General features: G+C 38.6%; 1 protein-coding gene and 1 long non-coding RNA gene across 7 annotated transcripts in view; one reads left to right on the plus strand and one right to left on the minus strand.

Moving 5' to 3' along the window:
• The window catches only part of Ppargc1a (PPARG coactivator 1 alpha), a 628,461-nt gene that overhangs the window by 519,731 nt on the left and 85,528 nt on the right, over positions 1–23,202 (plus strand). For 2 of the 5 annotated variants that reach the window (XM_074042525.1, XM_074042526.1), the window contains one exon: positions 19,041–19,220. In XM_074042525.1, coding sequence (XP_073898626.1) covers positions 19,041–19,220 — 180 coding nt within the window. Of the gene's footprint in view, positions 1–1,185; positions 1,343–13,904; positions 14,077–14,256; positions 15,035–19,040; positions 19,221–23,202 lie in introns of those variants that run through there. The other 3 variants (XM_074042524.1, XM_074042523.1, XM_074042522.1) reach the window with 3 other exon arrangements.
• Positions 1–23,202, minus strand: part of LOC141411004 (uncharacterized) — a 61,905-nt gene that overhangs the window by 33,331 nt on the left and 5,372 nt on the right. The gene's annotated exons all lie outside the window — the stretch shown is intronic.

Below are 23,202 nucleotides of genomic sequence, written 5' to 3' on the forward strand. Positions count from 1 at the left end.
AGTGTCCAGATGAAAGGGTTATCTGGGACAGAAGAGTGGATAGCAGCCACTGACTTCCTTGTCTTGTGGTATTAACTGAATTCAAAGAGATTTATGATCAGGAGTTAAAACTGGGACCGTTTCCCTGTGTTTGTCCCTTTGTGGGCTACTCCATAAAGTTTGTCAGTAGTTATGGCCTGAATTTCAAAATGGGAAGCCACTCTTTACATACTAGGGAGTATGGTTTTCTGAAATAGATTCTGAAACTGAAAAGAACTCCGAGTGTTTTCTGAGAAGGGTTGACCTCCTTTCATGCCACTTACTGTGAATTAAAACTGTGAGGGAGAACTAGTTCGGGCATGTGGTTCAGCACTTAGAGTTGCTGCTGCCAGGGAACAAGATTTGTGTTTCTAAGGAGATATAACAAAAAGGAGAATGCTTTAAGAGCCAGCGGCTGTCAGAGAGTAAAAGTATCTATGTTCAGAAAGGGAAATAGAAGCTGAATTAAGTAATTTTATACACACGTTGCAGGGTGCCCTTCTGCTAGTAATTCTTAAATTCAAGAGCAAATAGTTGTGACCACAAAGGGCTTAGTACATCTCAGCTGATCTTAGCTCGTAGACTCAAACTGGATATGGTTGGTATCGACCCGCCCTGTGCATGTGATTTTTAAGATGGTCTAACTCCTGTCTGTCATTCTGTTGGGTTGTATTAATTACAGGGGACAAAGGGTGACATAGTCCAGTGAGGTTTAGGCAGTCACTTGACGACATATTCTGAATAAAGAAGAGGAGGAAAAATGCCAGTTCTACCAACTGGGACAGTAAAACAGAGCTCTCTACCAGCCTCTTCAGGGCCAATCTTAACCTGCTTGTAAATGTTCTATCAGTTATTGGCATGCAAAGATGTCATGAGCAGGTACATGGGCTAAAGTATCATCACAGGATAGAAATCACAGGGAGCGTGCACCCAGGAAAAATTACAGTACTGCTATATTTACTTAGTCTCTCTGCACTGGGGTTTTATTTTCCGCAGTTGGAAAGGGAACCACCTGTCTCAGCTGCTGATGTCAGAGAGCTCCCTCGGGACTCAGGGCTGTTGGAAAGCACATGATAGTGTACATATTTGCTCTTACGTCCATATCTGGCCAAGACTGAGTTTCAGATTTGTGCCCTATTGTGGAGTTCATTGAGCAGTGCCTCCGAGGTGCCCTTCCCACGTCATCATGCCCTTGTGAATTAAAAAGTGGCGTGCGTAAGCCCCCATTGTGAGCGTTCTCTCAACTTGCAGTGTAAGTATTTGCAGTGCAGTAAAATGAATGACACGCGCCTTGGGGTTATCATCTATGGATTCCAGTTCCAGAGTGAGTATGAGAGGCGTCCTCCCTGTGGCTAGGAGCCATCGTGCTGTTAGTATGTAGGGGTTTGCTTAACTCCTAGTGATGATGAGGATTTAAAAAAAACTATATCGGATTTTGAGGTTTTCTTTGTATATTATATAAGGAGGCAAAAAGATTAGGATGTAGTATGTTTCTGGTTTTTTTTTAAGCTGGTGGTGTACCATTGGGAAGAAATTGTTGAGTGAATGAAATGCCTAATTTGAAAAGAATGGATATTGTGTTCATGCATTTCAGAGTTGTGTATCTTATCATTCTAGGTTTTTTTTTTTTCTGTTCTTATTTTTCCCTGGGAGAGAATTAGACCTTTAAATGTAACTCCTTAGGGAAATTCTAGGGCACTACACTGCATGACTCCAGGGGGAACATTTATGTCATAGACAAAGACTCACACTTACACTCTCCTGCTGACTCTATGTACAATTTCAGGAAATATGATGCCATCAACATTACTCAAACATTACATAAAAATAGAATTGTTACCAACCATCGCAGAAGGCTTGCCATTAGTGAAGTTGTTCATTATTTTAATAGTGCTATGCATCTGAATTTGAATATCTTTACCAACTTGCAAATTATATGGTCATTACACAAACTAGGTGGAAAACAGAGTCTGAGGGTATAAATTACATTCTTGGGCCACATCAAGTCGATGTCCCATTAGGGATGAGTACCAGGGTTCTTAATTCCCAGGCTTCCCATGATGCACTTTCAATTAAATTTATACCTGAAATGATGCTCGGTAAATTTCTCTCAAATCCTAAAAATAGAGTAAATAGGATGGGCTAAGACCCCTTGGTTCATCTAATCTTTTCCCTAGTGTAGAATTTTCCTCTGAACCATTAAAAGTGTTGTAATATATGATTGATATTAATTAGTTTTCTGTAAAGTACTGCACTCCTTAACATGAACTGAACTAGAAATAAATATATTACCATGAATTAAGATTTTATTAGTTGAGAAGAAGAATTGGATGAAAGTACCTATGTGAAATCCTAAGTACAGGCATCAAATTGAATTAATGCAGGTACTGCCTTGAGATTAATTTGAGTACTGAATAAGAAATAGTATACCATAACATAACCGTGTTTACTGAATCATCTTTGGCATCAAAAGCTAAAGCTACATTATAAATACAACAACAGGCTTTTCTCCTTTGGAAGAAGGAGGCGGGTGCATTTTATAATTAGAGAGAATGCTACCCTTTGAAAAATGCGTCCAGTTTCCAGGATGAAAACAGTCTTTTGAGAACACTGCATCCTTCCTTTATGTAATCCAGACTTTTGGTACTTGGTGATATTTCCACTGTCTTCTGTATCCTACTGGAGTTTTATAATATGATCAGCTGTCTCCCACCCTCCTTACTCTGGAATACTGAGTAAAGCTCACTTTCTACATTTGCATTTCATTATTATGTTTATGTTTTGAAAAGCTGTAGAAGGTGCTGAATAGATTTATAGAATTGCCCCAGGTATGTTGCAGAAAGGATTCCTAATGATTTTATAAGGAGAATGGATTATATAGCATTTAAAACAGGACCATGCAAGCTGAATACTGCAAAGTTCCAAGGATCACTCTCCACACACGGTGATGGAATTGGGACCCCTGGCGTTGTACACTGTTGTGCCCCCTGTTCTTACTATTCCTTTTTTTATTATGATATTCCCTGCTCTCATAACTCATTAATTTGATTTGTATTTATGATACAACTTGAAGGCTAAATGCAAAACTCTAAAGATTTTGCACTGTCAAAGAGGAATATTACGCACGTAACACATATAATTTAAATTTTTCTACTGACCACATTTTAAAATGGTAAATTTAATTTTAATAATAATTTTTATTAACAGAATGTATCCAAAATGTTTTATCAACATGTAATCTATCAATTATTGAGATATTTTGCATTCTATTTTTCATGGTAAAATTTTGAAATTGCAGGCACATTTATAGGACTTCTCAGTTTTGAGAAAAATATCTTAAGTATGGAACACAAAATATAAGATATCCCTTATGTCGATTTATCAATTTAAAAAGTAATTGTATGATTGATCACAGATGAGAGAAAAGTGTGAATGCTAAGACAATTTAGTTGACAGGCCACTGGGGGGAAATTGACTTTATATTGAGTTGTTTTGCTCCTGGGGCTTTGTTTTCCATTCTTTCTTCAGATATCATTATTTAAAACACGATTTGATGTTTTGTGGTTTCTCCCACATTTGCAGATGCGTGGTATCTTGTCAGTTTTCACGCACCATATGGATGTCTTGTTTCTTAAAGAGAAATTCTTGAAAGACCTTTGGCTTAAATAACTTTGTGGTCAGTCTATTGGAAACGAAACTGTTTTCTGCACTCGGTGCTTCAGAGGCAGAGCCAGGTCAGGACTGGTACAGGGCTGTTTTTCCTTTCTTTAGGTAAGCAGAGAAACCAACAGGCACTTGACATCCCTGGCATTTGTAATGATTCTGTCACGCATACAAAGCCAGCTGAGTATAGCACTTGAAGATCAAGTCTGCTTGGCTTGGCTTCTTCTAGATCATTCTTTTATTTTCCTTTGCTTCTTCCTTTTCTTTCCTTTCCCTTCTCTTCTTTTCTCTTCCCTTCCTTTCCCTTTCCTTCTTTTATCTTCTCTCCTTTCCTTCTTTCCCTTCTTCTCTCTCCTTTTTTTTCTTTTCTTTACGATGAGGAGGCCAGACAAAAAGCAAACTCATACACCTACTCTACTTTGCTTGATTTTAAGTTGAATTTGAGCTATTTGTTTGTGAAGGGCAGCTGTCATTGCTAAGTGCTTTTTCTATGCCAGGCACAGACTTTGTCTACATCTCATTTAACCCTAATGTCAACCATGTAAAATAGATGTCCAAACTGACTTTTCATAGATGAGGTGGTTGAAGTTCAGATAGTATAGCTGGAAAAATCACAGATGAGTCCCAATGGCAGATCTGCTCTGTCTTACCTTAGGCCTACACTCTCAGAGAAGGAGCTGCACTGTGAAAACCAGTCAGTTATACCCTTCAACAATGAATTTTGAACCAAACATAAAAACACTAAAATTTTCAATTTAGAGGACTCCTCCATTTCATTTATTTAAAAAATACATACACAACACCTAATCTGTTTAGATGGAAGAAAAAATATATCTAGAAAGTTAAGTGGCTTTGTCATCCAAAGTTGAAACAAATCAACCAACTGAGATATTAATTCCTGCCTCACTGAGTGGTTTGATGGCCTCTTTAAGAAGTTAAATTGAATTTTTTTTTTGGCTAACATTTTTTTGAATTTTTTTATTAACATAAAAGAAGCAAACTTGAAAAGTTGGTGGCATTCCTTTTTCTTTCTTCTCAATGTATTTTGAAGTTTTTTTGGAACTACAGTATGGATACTGAATAGTGCATATTTTAGAGAGGTTCAGATCAATGTATTTTCCCTCATTGAACATACCCACACAACCAGCACTAATACCAAGAAAGAGACAGTAGCCAGGTCTCCAGTTCCCACTGCCTGTTTTGCCCACCTCTCCCCAAATGCCACCAAGGGCCAACTCTCTCCTGACTTTCAGCCACTTAGGTATGTCCACTTGGGTGCTTTGTAGAGATGGAATTGTAGAGCATGTACTTTTTTGTGTTTTTTCTAGCTTCTTTTGAATCACATTATATCTGTAGGATTTATCCACATTTGGTAGGTGTTAGAAGTTCATTCATTCTCATGCTTTTGAAGTATTAGAACCCCAATAATTAATCATAATATTTAAAGTATAATAAAAAGGTTTACTTAGCATTATTATTTTCAAAACTTGGGGGTGATGTTTTTGTTCGATTCTCTCTAAAAAGTGAAATAACAAAGCTGAAATATGGTAGCTCGGAACTTGCAAGGCATAATGTGGCCCAGCAAACCACCCTTGTCCAAAGTCTTTACATAATATGTGACACTGGGTAATGTGATAGATAGAGAAGACAAAAGAGTGCACAGGCTGAAAATACCCGCAGGAGAGTGACGGGATGGAGTTCCCACTTAGTGACTTTGTATGGCTGTGCAAAAGGTTAGATGTGGCCTATTTTTAGGTGCCCTGCATGGAAATGAATCTACTAAGATGGATGGTAGAAAGTTCCATCTCAGGAGTTGTTAGAGATTTTTGTTTTGAAAAGAGGTAAGGAAAGAATTCATTACGATTATCAACTTGGGCAAAGTGCAAACTGGACTCCTTACAGAACAAGAGAGCATAGGGTTTGTTTAAAAGGGAAATTCTTGTCATCCTCCTTTTGCAGACTGTTTCGCAGGCACCGAAAGCAAGCTTTCCTGGATTCATTTTCCTATTGTTTCTTTTTTCTGGTTGCAGAAAACTGAGAAGTTAGATATGTCATGCTAGTTAATACTGCTGTGCACGATGCAGCATTGTACAGGAGCTGCTGGTGGCTTATCAAGGCATTGTCTTTTCTGAGGTTTATCATTTACTCAGTCTTACTTTGCCCAGTCCGTGTCATCATTGTTTCCTCTCCAAATTTTTCTGGTAGGGAATTTAGTATGCCTGTGGCTATGCATTCAGCCCTAAAGGGAAATCCTCAATGTGGGTAGTATTTTATGGCACAGAGCACAGATATTCTACCACCTGCTAAACATGGTTGTATGCACCAAGAAAATGGGTAAACAGGGAAACTGTAACCCCCAGAGATACATCAACTGCCCATTCTGTGATATGGTCCTGATTTAATACATTTGCTAATAAGGCTATGTTAAAATATTATAGACATAAGAACTTCTTTTGTAGTAATATCTTAACTGATTCTCCCAAATTAAAAATATATAGGATCTTGTTTTATTAAATATAGTAAGCCTTTTATTTTAGGGGCAGTGGTCTGATAATAATAGGCAAAGGAGTTACTTAAAACTCATTCCCATGTACAAAATCCTAAATTTAGAATCTACCTTCTTTTCTAAATCTTCTCTTTCTGAGTAACACCATTTCTTATTTGTTGCAAAACCACATCGTCTGTTGGTAAGTTATACTGTATAATGTAATTAATTGTATGTGCAGACGTAAGTAAATAGTAACTACCACATCAGTTGTGTGGTTTTCATACTTACTGTGCAAACAGAGGCTCAGTCTTACATGTGACTTATGACACTTAGTGAAATTAGTGACAAACCAGGTGAAAGCTGCTCTTCTCTGGGCAAATCCTGTGCTTTGTAAGAAACACAGGTCTCCAGGGGTGGGTCTCCTTCCAGCCAGTACTCGTGGTTTAAAGTATTATAGTGACAAGTTATCTTGTGTTCTTTTTCTAGGATGGCTGGTAGCTAAATATTTATAAAAGTAAATAGAAAAGTAATTAAGCTGTGCTGTTTATTGCACATTATCCCTGATTCCCAGTGTCTATGCTATGAGACATTTGGGTTCACCTTGTGCAAAAGTTCTCCTGAGCTGGCTCTATCAAGAGAGTCACAGATCTCATTTTTAGAATTGTCAGGGTTCTTAGGTATAATTGAATCTGGCCATCTCCTTTGACAGATAAAGAAACTGAGGCTGCAAATCATTGAGTGAGCGTCCCACAGTCAGATTGCTGGCTCCCGACACAGCTGGGTGAGGATCTACGCTCTTCACATTCATCCCTTTCCTTCCACTTTGGACTCAATCAGGAGTCACAAAGTCACTCTACTTATCAGATAAACTTGAGCCTTGTGCAACCACCTTAAATCTTATCATTTCAACCTCATTGTTCCTCTTCTTATAAAAATACTTTCTGGTCAAAACAACGATCTCCCCAGTGTAGGAAGAGCAACTTCCAGTAAAGTCACAGAAAGCTGAATGAACACTAATTGAACTAGCTGGTAGTGACATTTCCATCCCCGTCAGGGAATGGAAAGGAGGTCAGTTGGTACCATGTGTGATACTTAGAGGTCCCTCAATGAATGAGTTTCCTGCCCAAGAACAGGGCAGTGCCATGAGAGCTCTACATGGGCAGGTGCACGCTTAGGGTCAGATCATGTTCCAGAAGTTCACTTGCAAGTCACTGTTTGAAACATGGACTGTGTTTTTCTCATCAAGTCAATTTCAGATCTCCAGTGGAATCCCCGCTGTCTCGCATCAATTCCTCCAAGTCTTTCCTGACTGTAATTCCATCCGCTTCAGCCAGTAGACTCTCTTCCTGAGAAATGTTCTTAATAGTTTAGTCATATAATTCTTAGATACCCACTATTCTTTTTCTCTCAATCCATGCTTCTGAACTCTAGGCTAGAAGGGAAGAAAAATTCTGACTAATAAATACTTTTGTATAAATGGATGAAATTTTAACTCTACCAAGTATAATTATTTTTTAAAGGGAAAGAGTTTAAAACTTAATTTGATACAATTTCAAGAAACTAAGTGAAGATGATAGTGATGTCTGAGAGTCAGTCATTGGGCCCACCTCTGAGGCAAGTTTCACTAGTTGAAGTTTCTTTTCCCTGTTACCCCAGCCTCATAGGGTTTCTAAGAGACCAGACAGTGACTTCTCTCAGGGATGGACCTGAGCTTTGCAGCCTGGGTGGAGGAGCTGCTAGACTTAATATGGAAGCCAGAAATGACTTTATATTACATACATGATGAATATTTGAGACTGGAATGGGATGTCAGTATTTTGCTATGTTTATTTCATTCTCTTTATGCCTTAACCCTAATTTTGAATCTGCCTATTCTTCTCAAAAATGAAGTTATTCTTTTGAATGTGTTATTTATACATGTTTATTATAGGAAAATTTGAAAATTACAGAAAGGCACATATATACACTCACAAACTAACACTTCTAATGTCATCAGCTACTAGGAACATTACTATGAACAGCTTATTAAATGTTTTCTCCTTCCTCTTCTTTCTACCTGGTATGTATGTATGTATATATATGTAAACATATATATGTATGCATATATATTTAAACCTTTTATGATTATGGTTACTTCAAGTTCAATATTAAATCTAAGTATATTTTGAACATTTTCCCATTTTGCTACTAAATGTATTTTATATTTTAATGATAACATGGAATGTATATGTATACAAACTTCTTTATAATTTATTAAGTAAGCCTATTAATGTGGGGCGCTTACATTGAATTCAAATTTTAAACAGTGTAATAGATGTACCATTGACTATTCTTATCCCAAAAATCTCTTCACACATTCCTCTAGTATTTCTTTAGGATGGATTTGTAGCAGTAGAATTTCTGGATTTATGTGACTATCTACTTTAAAAATGTTAAAAGTGAAGAGTTATCCTAGAAGCATTCTACTTGGTTAAGAATATTTCTTCAGAAATCCTGTTTTTTTTTTTTTTTTTTTTTTTGCGGTACTGTGGCTTGAACTCAGGGCCTACATCTTGAGCCACTCCACCAGGCTTTTTTTGTGAAGGATTTTTTGAGATAGGGTTTCATGGAACTATTTGCCTGGGCTGCCTTTGAACCCACAATCCTCCTGATCTCTGCCTCCTGAGTAGCTAGGATTATAGACGTGAGCCACAGGTGCTATGTTTAAATGAGTTAGTAAATATCAAACCAGATTTTATGTATTATCACAAAATTTAGCTTAGACATTAAAGCTAATTGTGTCTTAAGATGAGAATTTATTTCCCTTTTACTTCTCCCACACTTTGTATATATACATATGTATTAAGCTCACTAGAGTAAAATACAAATATCAAAAAGTACTAAAAAAATCTGTAACAGAAACAAATCCTTCCAAGGCTCTGATGATGTGATAAAAAAGTAGAATAATGAAACTCACTCATTCATTCCTCCTTTTTGAGACTATTTGTACATACAGTTTTCTCCCCTAAAGTTAAGAAAAGTTAAGCTAATTAAGTCCCAAGCTCCTACAATAACTATCAGGAAACTGACAATTTTTTTCAAAATAATTTGTGTACTCTGGTTTTCTCTACCCCTTACTAAATGCAGATAGTGGGATAAAATTTCTTTCTTAATAAATGAAATATTAAGTTTGTGACATTCAGTAATTCTTTAAATTTTTAAATAACACCAAATTTAATAAAATGGGATGTACCTTATTTTCAGTTCCAATAAACAATAAAAATGGTAAATAACCCTTTTCACCAACTTTTACTTACATAATCAGTATCTCTGAATTATAGATGAATTAATCTGAAATAATTAAGGAAAATAGAAATATCTATTAGATTGAAAAATATGACTGATTTGAACAGCTGACAAAATCAGATTTTAACCATTCATTTATTATCATCTGTGTTCCTTATAAATATACTTCTTGCTTTATGTTTATATTAGTTCAACTGACTACAACTCAGATTAATTTTCACGCTATTTTTTGTTGTAATATGAAAAATGCCAACAGCACTTTTTGAGATCTAAGTTAAAATTGAGGCTGGCTCAGTTCCATGGGGCTGGTCTGCAGAAGGTTTTATTGGAGATGAGAGCTGTGTTGCTGTGGTTGTCTATCATATCTTGTTTATTAAAAAATGAAAAACATAAATGCTAGCAGGTATTAAAGTTGTCCACTAACTTTCCTCCACTTGTTTCCCCAAAGGTTCTTTGTTCTCATTTGACATCACTAGAGCAGTCCGTGTAAAATAAGATTTAATTTGAGTGTATTTATAGACTAGATGTCTCTGTTATACCCTACCTGGCTTTTGACTTTTGTGCCCTGTGCATTCTTAGCTTCAAATCACTGACTCAGATTGTGGTCTCAGAAACTGTGTGGGGTATCAGGATCATTGGGTCCCTCTAGGAATTAAAAGCAAACAATCGAATGCCTTTTGGCAATGATTAACTATACAAATATTAGTAGTTCTGGGCAGGCCCCTTTCCTTTCTGGAAGAATGCTCCGGGCAGGCAGCATTCCTGGGAATATTGGTTTCCGGTCAGATAGACACTTTCCATTCAAAGTTGCTCCCCAGTATTTACAGGGCCTTTGGTTTGGGGATGCTTACTATTCTAATGTTTGAAACTTCAGATACTTCTGGATAGGCTTTTGGGATTTGGTTGCTTTTTACCTTACCTATCTCACTTTTCTAATGGGTGCACAGCTTATCCTTATGGGAAAGTTCTGAGGACTACATTGATTGAGATGTCTTATATGAAGTGCTGATCTTGATGGCTATCTCATGCAAGCTTGGCTGTATGTGATTTCCTCTCCACCTTTCTTCCTTAGAAGTTTAACCTTCAATTTTCACTAGTTTATTGTAAGTTTATAAGACAAATGAACAAAGATAGTTATACTAGTAGTCTTTACTTCTGAGTTGCCTTCTGTGCTTACTTGTATACAATGTTGATATCAAAATCAATTGTTTCTGGTATTTGAGTTTCAGTGTTTGGCTTTGAGTGTATTTATTTGTCAGAAATTGGCACATGTCTGACATGTGGAGGAGAGAAAAAGCCTGTACTTTGGGGAACACTTCATCAAGTGTTTTTGTTTTTCAGATCTCTGTCTTTCTACCTGTGTCTCTTTCTGTTTGTCTGGCTCTCTTCTTATCAACTCAAAACCGAGATTTCCCTGCCTCCACCAATGTTGGGACCTTAGAAAACAAACCTTAACAGAACTATTGAGAAGAGGGAAGCCAGGGGGGTGGGATCTAGGCTCCGTATAGATATGCAACGTTATAGGCACTCAACAGACGTTAATAAGTACCTCTTCCTATTGTTTTGAGAAAACTGCAGTTGATTTGGGTGTGAACTATAATGGCCAGTGAAAGGACCTTGTACCTAAGCAGGGTGTGTTTTAAAGAGAAGAAGAACTGAGTATTGAGCAAAATGATAACTGCTTTTTTACAACAAACTTAGTCCCATTTTTAAAGGCTGTCATCCCATTAAATGACAAGCTCCCTGGTGTCCTTGTCCTGTGCTTTCTTGGCAGCCTTTGCCATGCATTGCTGCGCACACAGGAAAGTTTCAATAGATCCCTGTTGACTGAAACCAAACATTTAGAGATCTTGAGGAAAGCATTGTAGAAGGGGTGAAAGGAAAGCTGTAGGCAGACAAGACAGAGGAAGAATTAAATATAGAAAGCACCCAGGGAGCCAGACAAGACCAAGGTTGGTGAGCAACTAACATTTTTAAGTTCTCCTGAGGGGGGAAAAAAAATGGACAGAAGAGAATTTCTAATTTGAAGAGTTAATTAACCAAATTATAAGATTTCTAAAATATCCCTCTCATTAGAGTTGTAATTTTGAGACTTTACAAAAAAAATAGTGAAGATACTCTGATTTGTGCTGTGAATCTGTTTAGATTTTGATTTGTACAGTAGATGGTTTTTTTTTTGGTGGGATACAATCTGTTTTAGTTTATGAGCCTTTTAAATGCTTTTTAATTCTAAACAGCCTCTTTGTGATGCTAAAGGGGAAAACCAGCAAGTTTGAATTCCCCTGTGGTCTCAGTGGATATGTTTATTTGATTTTCTTGAAGGTAGAATTAGGTGGTAAAAAACGAACAAGAAAACCTCACCAACACAATGAGAGCAGGCTAAAACATCAAAAAAGCAAAAAACAAACAAACCAAACTTCAGTTATAGAACACGTTCAGTGCAAAGAACATCTTTAAAAGGTGAGAATAGGATTTTTAGAAAGTGTGATGGATGCCCAGCAATGGACAAAGACAAACAAAAGTATCAGTGGCTGTCATGATGCAAGGATCACTTGATAATAATTAATAAACATTGACTCTTCTTAGCCAAGTGACCAGTATTATTTCACAGTTGACTGTGTTGAGGGCAGAGGCAATGACCTTTGTCCCAAATTTTAATAATTTAACCGAAGTTTTACATTAAGTCAGAAGCTAATTGGGAGAAAATTAGTGTTTCTTTGTGGGGAGTGCAGAGTAGTACAACTAATTGCATGTATAAAAGCCTTCCTGAGGTTGTGTTTGCCTGTTCTTTTTTGATTTAGAAAATTTAATCCACAGTAATTTTCTGCTATCTGTAAGAGGGAAAATGTGCCAGTGAAATGCATTCAGCTAACTTTAAATGTCAAAGCTGTTGGCGATCTTTTTAACATCCAGTAATGACAAACTCTCAATTTCATCACAGTATTCAGAAATTCACTAGCAACTTGTTGCAGATATCAGCACAGACAAACCTCACAATATTTGTGCTCTGGAAGAAGAAGCAGTAGTTTGATGTTTTTGTTGTGGTGGTTGTTTTATTGTTTTGTAATTCTTTCTGTTACTTTACTATTTGAGTCATTGAATATTTAACAAATAGGAGTTAGAGAAAAATAGAAAAATCACTACTTTTTTTTCTTTCTAACGAGATGGGCAATAAAAAATGCATTAAATAAACCTCAGCAAAATAGGAACCTAAGCTAATAGTGATTTATAAGTTATTTTTAGATCCAGGGAGAGTTTGTTTTCAGATAAATTACTGTCAAGGAAAAGAACTGAGCTGGTTTTGAAAGTCTGTGGGGCTTGAAATTTTATGAAAATATGTATACTCACCAAGATCCACACACGTCCCATTGGAACTTGGAAGGGTTAAGCAGTGACAGTTTGTTATGTGTTCAGTATCTACTGTCATCATAAAACAGTTGCACCTGCATTAGCCCTCATTGTCTCAAGGTGGGCTGAAAAAAATTATAAAACAAACCTGGAGAAATGAATATTTCTCCTAATAATATGCTGCTATTTTTCCTTCAATCTGTGGGCATTCTTGATTCCAAACTGTACAACCCAGGGCAGTAGGGTTGGAATCCTGTGTTTATTTTTGAATAAACCTAAGGCACCCTAAGGCAGTTAGAGAGGAAATGCTACATGTATGAAAAAAAGGCAGCTGAGAATCTAAGCTGTTGTGGGCTCGGCAGCAGCAACTGTATTTACTAACATTTGTTTTCTGGAGCCTAGGAAAGAAATAGCAATCATTAGAAGGACAGGGTTTGTGGCTTGCTGTCCTTATATGGAGCAAAGCAAACTGCAGTAACAGTTCAGGAGCTGGTGTTCCCTACTGTCACGGGGACAGTTGATTCCTAGGTGGAGGAGTTTGTTTATACCTTAACAAATTACAGGATATTTTGTTGATTAAACAAGCCAAAAAAGATGCCTTGTTGGCTGCTTTCAAACACTCCCCCCGATTAGAAAATGTCTCATAAAAATGCATCATGTGACAAGCTCCTTGCATTAGTTCCAAACTGAGTCTGGGTCTACTCTTGGAGATCCTAGAGTCCTTAGAGTATACATTTTAGCCAAGAGTATAGTTACTTTGCCATGGATCAGGGAGCTTTGCCACTTGCTTGTTTTGGAAGAAAAATAAATTAAAAAAAGATTGCAGGGGATTTTGGTTATTATATGGCCAGGGCTCCGTTAGAATCTCTGGCATTCAAAGCTGGCTTTAATCACAGCATGATGCTTGAAGCCTCCAAAGTCCAAGTGCTTCCTTTCTTTTTCTTTCTTTCTCTCTCTCTCTTTTTGTAAGCGTTACTTCACTGAGGCAGAGGGCTGCCTTTGAGTGACGTCACGAGTTTGAGCAGCAAGCTGCACAGGAGAAGGGAGGCTGGGTGAGTGACAGCCCAGCCTACTTTTTAATAGCTTTGTCATGTGACTGGGGACTGTAGTAAGACAGGTGCCTTCAGTTCACTCTCAGTAAGGGGCTGGTTGCCTGCATGAGTGTGTGCTCTGTGTCACTGTGGATTGGAGCAGAAAAAGCTTGACTGGCGTCATTCAGAAGCTGGATGGCGTGGGACATGTGCAGCCAGGACTCTGTATGGAGTGACATCGAGGTGAGCTGGGCGGGCTGGGCTTTGCAGGACTGAAGCTTCCCTGAGACGCAGTTATTCCTGTAAGGGGGGATGGGCTTGGGAGAAAGGAGAGCAGGCAGAAAAGTAGCCAGGAAGGAGCTCTAGGAGGGGAATCTCAATCTTATCTTAACTCCAGTAAGTTTGCTATTTTAAGGTGGCTCTGAGGTGCCTTGAGCAAATCAAAGCTTAGTTGTTGTCATCAGTGTCTGTAGCAGTTAGAAACTCTTCCCATGTGTCATTGGCTCTGTTTCTGCTCAGATGCAATATTTATGCTCTAAGATATTGATATGAATCAGAAGCTGAGGTCTTTCCAATGGTGTTTAGTGGCCTGCTTGGAAAAATGCCATTTCTATTTAATAAGAAAATGAAAATAAACATTAAAATGGATGTGTTCAAATATAGTCGTTTTGACTCTAGTCCGGATTTTTTCCCCTACTCTCTCTCTGTTCATCAGACAGAGAACTTACAAAACCCTCAATAATCCTGCTGGGCTATTTTAGATAGCTTTTCCCACAGAACCCCAAACAAGGGTGCAGCTACCTCTAAAACTCCTGTATGTGGTAGGAAGATTTGGCTCGCAGGTTTTTCACAAAGCCTGAAAGTGCATGGTTTTGCGTGAGCGCCAGTGGCAGGGAAGCCAATGGTTAAATCTCCCTGTACCACGGAGAGCTGCCTGAAGCGGAGGAGAGAATAGAGTTTATGCAGGACTGTGTGTGGAGCTGCTCGCTGCTTGTGTAAAAATAGATGGCAATATATCAATTCCACAGTCTTGGCTGGCTACAATTCATAAAGGGGGGAAAAACTGCAAGCGTTTTCCTCGTAATCTCTGGAGTCTAGAGCGGGGGACAGAGGACCTCGGCGTGTTTGCATTCAGCACAATGGAATGTTCTCGGAAAGTTCGGGCAACTTGGGAAACAAGCAAAACTTTCTGTGGACTCTGGTGAGATGAACCCGAATTGAATTGCACAGAGGATCCGAGCTACTAACAATGAATCTGGCAGAGGATTGCCAGGGCTTCCTCCTCCGGGTAGCTGGGGGCACATAGGGTAAGGGGGGGGGGAGGATCAAGTGCCACACGTGATTTGATTAAATAAGATGTCCATGTGGTGCAATGATACACATCTAAAGTGAAAATAATTTGACCAAGGCCGTCTGTGAATGCATTTTTCCTATCTAGTGAGGCGTGCCCTGGATTCTTAACTCTTTGCTGGGTTGGCAAAAATGTTAGCTTCTTTTGCCCTCTCTTGGCTTGGCAGATCTTAGTTGTGGGTTGTAATTGTGCTTATCTTGTTGTGATTTCTTGGTAAGGCAGAATAGATATGGATAATTTATATGTCCTGTAGCTATTAAGAGTCAGAATTCTAAGTGGCTTCAAAGTCCTAATTGTTTGAGTAGCCAGAGTGTCCTGTGGGTGGTTGTCTGGCTGGCACCGTGAGTCTCAGCTGCTGTACTTTCATTTTTCCGTCATGTATTATTCCTGATGCTGCTGGCTGATTGAGGAACAGGATCAGATGGAAATAAGGAGGATTTACTTTAATCATCAGAATTCCTGCATTCATTTGCCAATGTAGAGGCTTTTAGAGTCTTGGCCTTTTACATTTTTTTCTTAAGGAGGAGGTGTCTCGTGCTAATTTTCCTGCCGTGGATTGAGTCTTGGGTCAGCTGTGACTGGCTAGTCGCTCTGGCACGGCAGGCAGCCAGCTGCTAGAAGCCCTGCCTTCGTGGCAGTGGCTCTGGGAATCACCTCCGCCAGTCTGAAATATTACGAGCAGCAGGTAGTGTAGGCAGCTTTCATTTTTTGAATCATTAATATTTGCTGTCATCCTAAAACCTATTATGCCCTTTTGCACATAATGACAGGACAACACGTTGGTTAATAAAGGCCCATATCACCGGAGCTACTCAGAGTCCCTGGTGTTTCACAATTTAATGAAGGTGGTTTTCCATAAGGTTGCTAAGATTGATAGAGACAATTCACGTGACACACACACTACCAAGATTGTCATTCTTTCCTGCCTCCCTCTCCACCCTTTTCCCTTCTCTTCACTAATTCTTTTTAAGAAGTTAAGATTCTTTTATTCATTAATATAATTAATGTGGCCGAGTCCACTCTTTCTTTAAAATTTACCATCAATGGCACCAAAACCTCCAAAAGGTTAATGGAGAATTATACTTAATTATAATGATTCATTATCATCGGTGCAGTTAAGCTAATTTATTGTCTGCTCCTTAACTAAGAGAAAAGTCTGTTGGGGTGAAATAACGTACAATAATTAGCCTTTTGTGTTTAGTGACTGCTTTATCCTCTTAAATCGTATTATAAAATTAAGGCTACAGTTGTGAAGTAGCTGTCATAGTTACAAAGAGGCATAGAACGAGTCTGTGCAATTGCATGAAGCACACCTGTTACAACTGTATAGAGGAGCTGTAAATACCAGCTTGTCAGACAAGGACAGTTACAGGGCTCGGACTGTTAAGTCTGGCATCATCGAAAGGCCAAATATAAATTAATAACAGGAACACTTGCTACTACTAATGTGTTTTAGATTAGAGTAATGCCACATTCAGAAGCACACTGATTCTACCAGCATGTCACCATTGGCAAGGGCAGAGGCACTTTTTGGAACCATAACATACAGAGAGGGGGGGGGGGAGAGAGAGAGAGAGAGAGAGAGAGAGAGAGAGAGAGAGAGAGAGAGAGAGAGAGAGAGAGAGAGAGAGAGAGAGAGAGAGGGAGGGAGGGAGGGAGGGAGGGAGGGAGGGAGGGAGGGAGGGAGAGAGAGAGAGAGAAGAAAGAGAGAAATACAAAACAGTAGTAAAATACACAAATTGATCTAGTCTATTCAATGATTGTCAGAATTTATTTCCAAGTACATATTTCTGGAAGGTTAAAGGGTTTTGAACAAGTCATGCCTGGAAAGGGCAGTTGAAGAGAGAGATGGTAAGCAGTTGTCCACCAATCAGTCAGTGTGACATTTTCTCATTCCAAGACATGGGTTTGAGCTCCACAATCAGCACTTAAGCCAGAGCTAGACAGCTTACATTTTCTAGCTTAGTTCTAGTTTTTGATGCTGTTTTGTTATTTATGCTTTACTTTTTAAAGGACTACCCAGCCTATGAAATCTTAGTGCTTTTGCACCATTGACAAAATTCTCTTCTTGCCTTCGCATTGATGGTGTCAAGGAAGAGTTAACACTGTTTGTGTTTGGAGGATAAGCAGTGTGGGCAAAGACAGAGCCCGGGAAGTGTTACACCCATAACAAAACAGGAACATTGGACCAGGACAAGATCTACTCTTCAGCCCAGCCTCCACTTAGAAATCCAGTGAAGTATGCCTATCTGTAACTTTGCACTAACTCAGATAGTAAAAAGAAAAGCCCAATAAAATGATAAGGCAGGAATGTTGGTAGAAAGGACAGCCCTTTCTTTGCATTGCCATGTGCCTGCTGCTTGGGTGTCACTGGAGCCTGATGGTCTTTGGGAAGCAGTGCAATGATTTGTAGGCTCCTCCCACCTGCCACTTACCAACTGCTGACTCCATTACCCAGTGCCTACTTCTCAGAGTGTGGCTTATGACTGCACTGCTGCATATGACCCGTGCAATGTGCCTGCCAAGGATAACAGGGTGCACCAGAAAAAAAATCTGCATAACTTGTTTTATTTAAAATTTAAATGACAAGGAAGGGCCTGATGTGAACAACTCCACTGCATCTCCCATGACCTTAGAAGCTCGGGGCATCAGGGTCCCACGTCTGAGTGTGAGACCCCTGACTCAGACTCCTAGCTTGCAGTGGATAAGGCCCTGGTGAATCTGACGTTATCCGGCCCCTGCAGCATGAGTTTCTGCAGAATTCTTTACAGTGTGCAGACAAATCAGCAGTGACAAGTCTAGGAGACTACCTCCATGGATAAGAGGGGCCACTTTCCTTAGGAAGCAACAGATGGGACAGTTACAACACTACCTTCTTCCTCCCAGAAGATGAAATAACATAACAACTTAAAATACTGTTGTTGATAAGTCCAGAAACAGTAGTGAATATATTAACTCTTTCAATGTAATAAAATCATTTTTAAAACTCTAAACAGAAATAGTTACTTTGAAATCACTTGGAGCATAGTTTAGATATACCTAAGTAATGAACAAAATATAAGGACCATGTGTAGCACTATTGTGGTTTTTCTTAACCAAGCGCCAGGCCATCCCCCCTCCCAACATAACTTTCAAATTACTCACATTGAAAGATATAAAGGCCATATAGAAAACATATGATTTTTTGTTTTTCCATCTCAAGGAACTGGCTTTTGACCTGTTAAGGATGAACTCTATAAATTAATCAAAAGTCAAGTGAGAGTGAATGATTTAAGTAACAATTCAAGAGAAGCAGAGATGAATTAAAGGACTTTCATCTTTAGTTGCTAAATGAATTATATGGATTGCAATGCTTGAAAGAACACAAGTGGAGAAAGTTTTCTGAGTATAATTCTTGTGTTTTATTTTCATTTAAGAGTTGCTTATTGAGTGTCCATTAATGTGATGACAATTCCAAGGTACAATCAAGCTGGCATCCTTCTGTCAGAGTGTAGAGTAGTTTTTGCATATATTTAACCATAAGACAATCTGAAACTTGGTAAATGCTAACAATCCAATAGGAATGGACAAATTCCATTGATTTCTAACTGGAGGAATCACAGAAGGGTTCATGGAAGCTTGGCATTTATCATGGATTTCTAGGTAGAGTTTTGGATGAAATAAGTCAGGCAATGTATCCTTTGGGAGCCAAGTGAGAAAAGAATTTAGGGTGTTTCCATTGGTGATTAAGGCCCCAGAGGCCAGCTTTGGTGATGTCTTTGAATTAACCAGCTTAATTCCTATCACATGCTATTACAGTTTAATAAATTCCTGCAGTTAATGAAAGATTTTGTTTTTCTTTTCTGCCTCCCTGCAGTGTGCTGCTCTGGTTGGGGAAGACCAGCCTCTTTGCCCAGATCTTCCTGAACTTGATCTTTCTGAACTAGATGTGAATGACTTGGATACAGACAGCTTTCTGGGTGGGCTCAAGTGGTGCAGCGATCAATCAGAAATCATATCAAACCAGTACAACAATGAGCCTTCAAACATATTTGAGGTAAGGACCTCTTTTGGAAAAATTCATTTCTTATTGACCCTGGCTTGGGCCAAACTGACATGGTAATAGTCCTGAAAGTATAATGGGGTCTCACTTTGCTGTCATTAAGAAACTTTTCATCATGCTGAGATAGTTTCTATTTTTCGTAAAATAGTATTTGGAAAACAAATGGATTTTTTTGTTTTAAGAATTAAGAGGCTAAGAACTGACAACTGTGCACTAAGCTGTGTTGAAATACAAGGGGTTGTGAAAGAATTTGTGATAGAGAAGAACAAAATTCTAAACCTGTTTATGCCTATTTCCTACAGAAAGTAACTTAGCAATAAATGGTATCTAATATAAATTAGTATATATATACATATGCACATACATATATATGTATTTATATACATACATATGAAGGCATTTCTTTTGAGCTAAAGGAGTAGGTATCTACTTTTGTTTTGCCAAGTAAGTGAACAGTTTTTATTATTACTCTTGTATCTTTGCTTTATACCCCTAATTTCTTTGTATGATGGAAACTTCTAAGCTCAACAAATCTAATATATACTTATAAATTAGTCAAAATTCATTTACCCTTCAGTGGTGAAAATTACCTCCCAGACTCTAGACTCTTATTTGAGCGTACCCTATAATAAAGAATGTTAATCTACTCCTATTAAAGTGTTACTTAGAGAAAAGAGGTTCTTTCTCACAAGATCAGCATTCATTTGCTTGAAAATGAATCATTTATTATAGAGACAAACATTTAGTGAGTACTCTGACACGTAAATTGAATAAAGACTGCCAAATCAACTAGCTTTCAATATCAAAACCACCAGTACCTTCGTCATCTAACATTTTCTGAGCACCTGCTACACGCCAGGCTGTTTACAAAACTTCTGTTAACCAACCATGAAGGCATTTATTGGGTGTCTTCAATGTTGTTTGATTGAAATGTTGGGTCTTTAAGAAAGCCAATTTTACAGTATTGAATCCACCCCTCCCACCAGCACAGAAGATACTGAATAAATGACTGTTAAATAAGTAAATGATGAATATAATTATGTCTATAACCTTAACAATAGCAACAACTATGGCCAAATTTTGAAACACTCCTGCTTTCTGTATGTCACCTCACTCATCAGGCAAAGCAACCTATTATTGTTTTACAATCATTCCTGTTTTACATATGCAGGCACTGAGTTTCAGAGAGGTTATGTGATTTTTTTTCCAAATCACACAGTTGACAAATGAAGACCTGGTATCTGAATTTCTAAATTTATCTCACTTCAAAGTCTATATCATTGATAAAAATAGGGAGACAGTGAATTTGGGTGACAGCCATCCTTTACAAAGAAGTAACAAGCTGCTTCTTGGCCCAATATATTTAAAAATAGAACAGAATATTTACTTTCTGTGTTGGTCGACATGGCACAGGTAGCTGGTGAGCCCAAGGGGCTGTCAGTTCTGCTGATGGGTAAGATTTTAAAAATATGTGTGGAGTATTAACAGGGTCTTAAAAGAATGCTTAAAGTAGGAAAGTTCAGACTGAGGAGGGACAGACAGCAAAGTGGAGAAAACACGTAAGGTCTGTGGTTAGCTACACTTTCCCAGGCTTGTAAGTGGGTCTTAGAAAGTTCATGTGAGGATTGGCTGGTTAGAACTGGTTAACTGAAATTCCTCATTCAATACGCTTGTCAGGTTACAGGCTCATTCTAAGTCATGCAGCATTAAGTAAACAGTACTTTAAAAAATGTCCATCTCTATAGACCTCGTAACTAATAGTCAGCCTCAACTGTTCCATACTGGGTGAAGGCCATGTGTTTTGTAGATGGTGGTTTGAGAATGAGTAAAAGGAAGTGATGTGACAATCAGTATCTGACAGGTTTCATACACTACTTTGTCTATGACCCTATGTCTCCATATTTCTTGCTGTGGTTTCTGTATGGTGTACTTCCCATTTATAGCTTCAGGGCTTGCCTCAGTAGCTAGTCAGTTATCTATATATAGATGCCCAATCTATGTAACGACCTTCCTTTTGTTTCCCCGATAGAACTTCCTACCACTGATAGAATTGTTTTCAGTGCTCTAAAACTTGAGGTTCATTTAATTTAATCTCTCATTTGGTCATTTTAAACCAATGATTCTCAACCAAAGGCAATTTTGCCTCCCAGGGGACATTTGACAGTGTCTGGAGGTATGTTTGTTTGTTATGAGTGGGCGTAAGGTGAAGCTACTGGCCTTTAGTGGGTAGAGACTGGGCATGGTGCTAAATATCTTACAATGCACAGGACACCACAACAAAGAGCTGATTTTTAAATAACAGTAGTGGTAAGTTTGTGTTATCTTTGTTTCTTTGTGTTAGTAAAATTCCCCTTTATGAAGTTGTAAAGATGGATTGGTCAGTTTGATGAGACAAAGCATAGTGAGATTCTGGATGTAAAGATTGAAAGTGTCATAGTGAAGCCCATTAATTTTGCAATTAATGTATATTAATAAAGATACAGAATGAGAAGTCATAAAATTAAGATGCCTGAGCCTCAGGACTAATATGTCAGGTATTCTCTTAGTGATGGCAAAAGTTAGGGTTTAGATAAGTCCCTATGAGAGTTTGCTCTGATGTCACAGAAGCCGTTCTTTTCTGTCTAGGCAAAGGGTAAGGTCATATGTGGCAACACTCTCACCAAGAGCAGCAACATCAGGAGATTTGCATAGCATTCTGACTTCTGACTCTTTGCCCTCTAGTGTTAAACTCAGATGTCTCCCTCATCACATTTGAGAAGGCCTTGGTCTTGAGCAAGCCAGTCAGGGTTCTGCCTGCACCGACCTGCCAATAGCAAGTGTTGTCTGCCTCTGACTCCCTGGATAAAATAAGGCATCAAAGAGTTAAACACTTCCCTGCTCAAGAACCATGTTCATGACAGTGCTGGAAATTGGCCAAGGGATTTCTGAATTGTCATCAAAGCAGAAAGTAAGATTTAGAGTTACATAAATTTCAGAATGTTCAAACTTTGGGAGTGCCTAGACAGCTCTTTCTTCTGCCTCTTCCATACAGTCAAATCTAAGTTTCATTTTTCCCCAACTTCAGAAACTTAAAATAAGTAGGAATACAAAAAAAGGATGAAGTTGAATGTCACAATTTGGGAAAGAGTAAATTCTGAATGGGAGTCAAGCTGAGCCAGTGTGCAACTATACACGTCTTTTGAGTAACTGGACTCACAAACAGAAGTTTTTGCTTGCACAACCTATGGTTGGATGTGTAAATGGAGGTGATCAGGTGTAATTCAGAAGCCCTTTGAAGAACAGGGCTCAGGGCCTGTAGGGGTTGCCTCCAGTGACTCTGACCCACGTGTAGGGAAAACAGGATGCTGTCCCTGGACTGACTGGGAGCAAGATTTATGTTTCAGAATATTGCAACATAACTTCCTTCCCCCTGTTGCCTTTGTGTATTGTTTGAAGGAGGAGAATAAAGGATTGCTTTTACAGCACGGCAGTATTTAAAGATGGGTGGCATGGAGTTCGTTTAAATAGCACTGGGGCCTTTCTAGGTCACTGTGGGCCACCCTGTCTGTCCTTTATTTTAACACCTGCTTGAATGCCTCTGTGATACAATTGAATGAGCATCTTTCATTCATTCACTTGGCCTTCTGAATGCAGCTACTTGGGGTTCCTTAGAATGGTGGCAAGTGAGAATGTGCTTGTCTTGAGTTCACTGCTCACAAGGCCCACGGGACTCCACAGCTGTGGCCGGTATTCTTGTTTGGTACTGACTTGAACTCTCAGCAAGGTCTGAGACTCTGAACTTGTGTAGGCGGACAAGGGTATTGTCTGTGTGTGAGGTGTCCTGGTACATGCTATCTTGCAAGGAAGTGAGTGGTAGAAGCTTTCAAGATTACATTATCATCCTGGTGGGAGTATACCTAATCTTGTATTTTTTTTCTTTTGGTTTTCAGTTACATATTAAGTTTTCAAGATTGGGCATATTATACACCTATCAAAA

This window comes from Castor canadensis, chromosome 9 (genome assembly GCF_047511655.1).
Source record: "Castor canadensis chromosome 9, mCasCan1.hap1v2, whole genome shotgun sequence".
Lineage (NCBI taxonomy): Eukaryota > Metazoa > Chordata > Mammalia > Rodentia > Castoridae > Castor > Castor canadensis.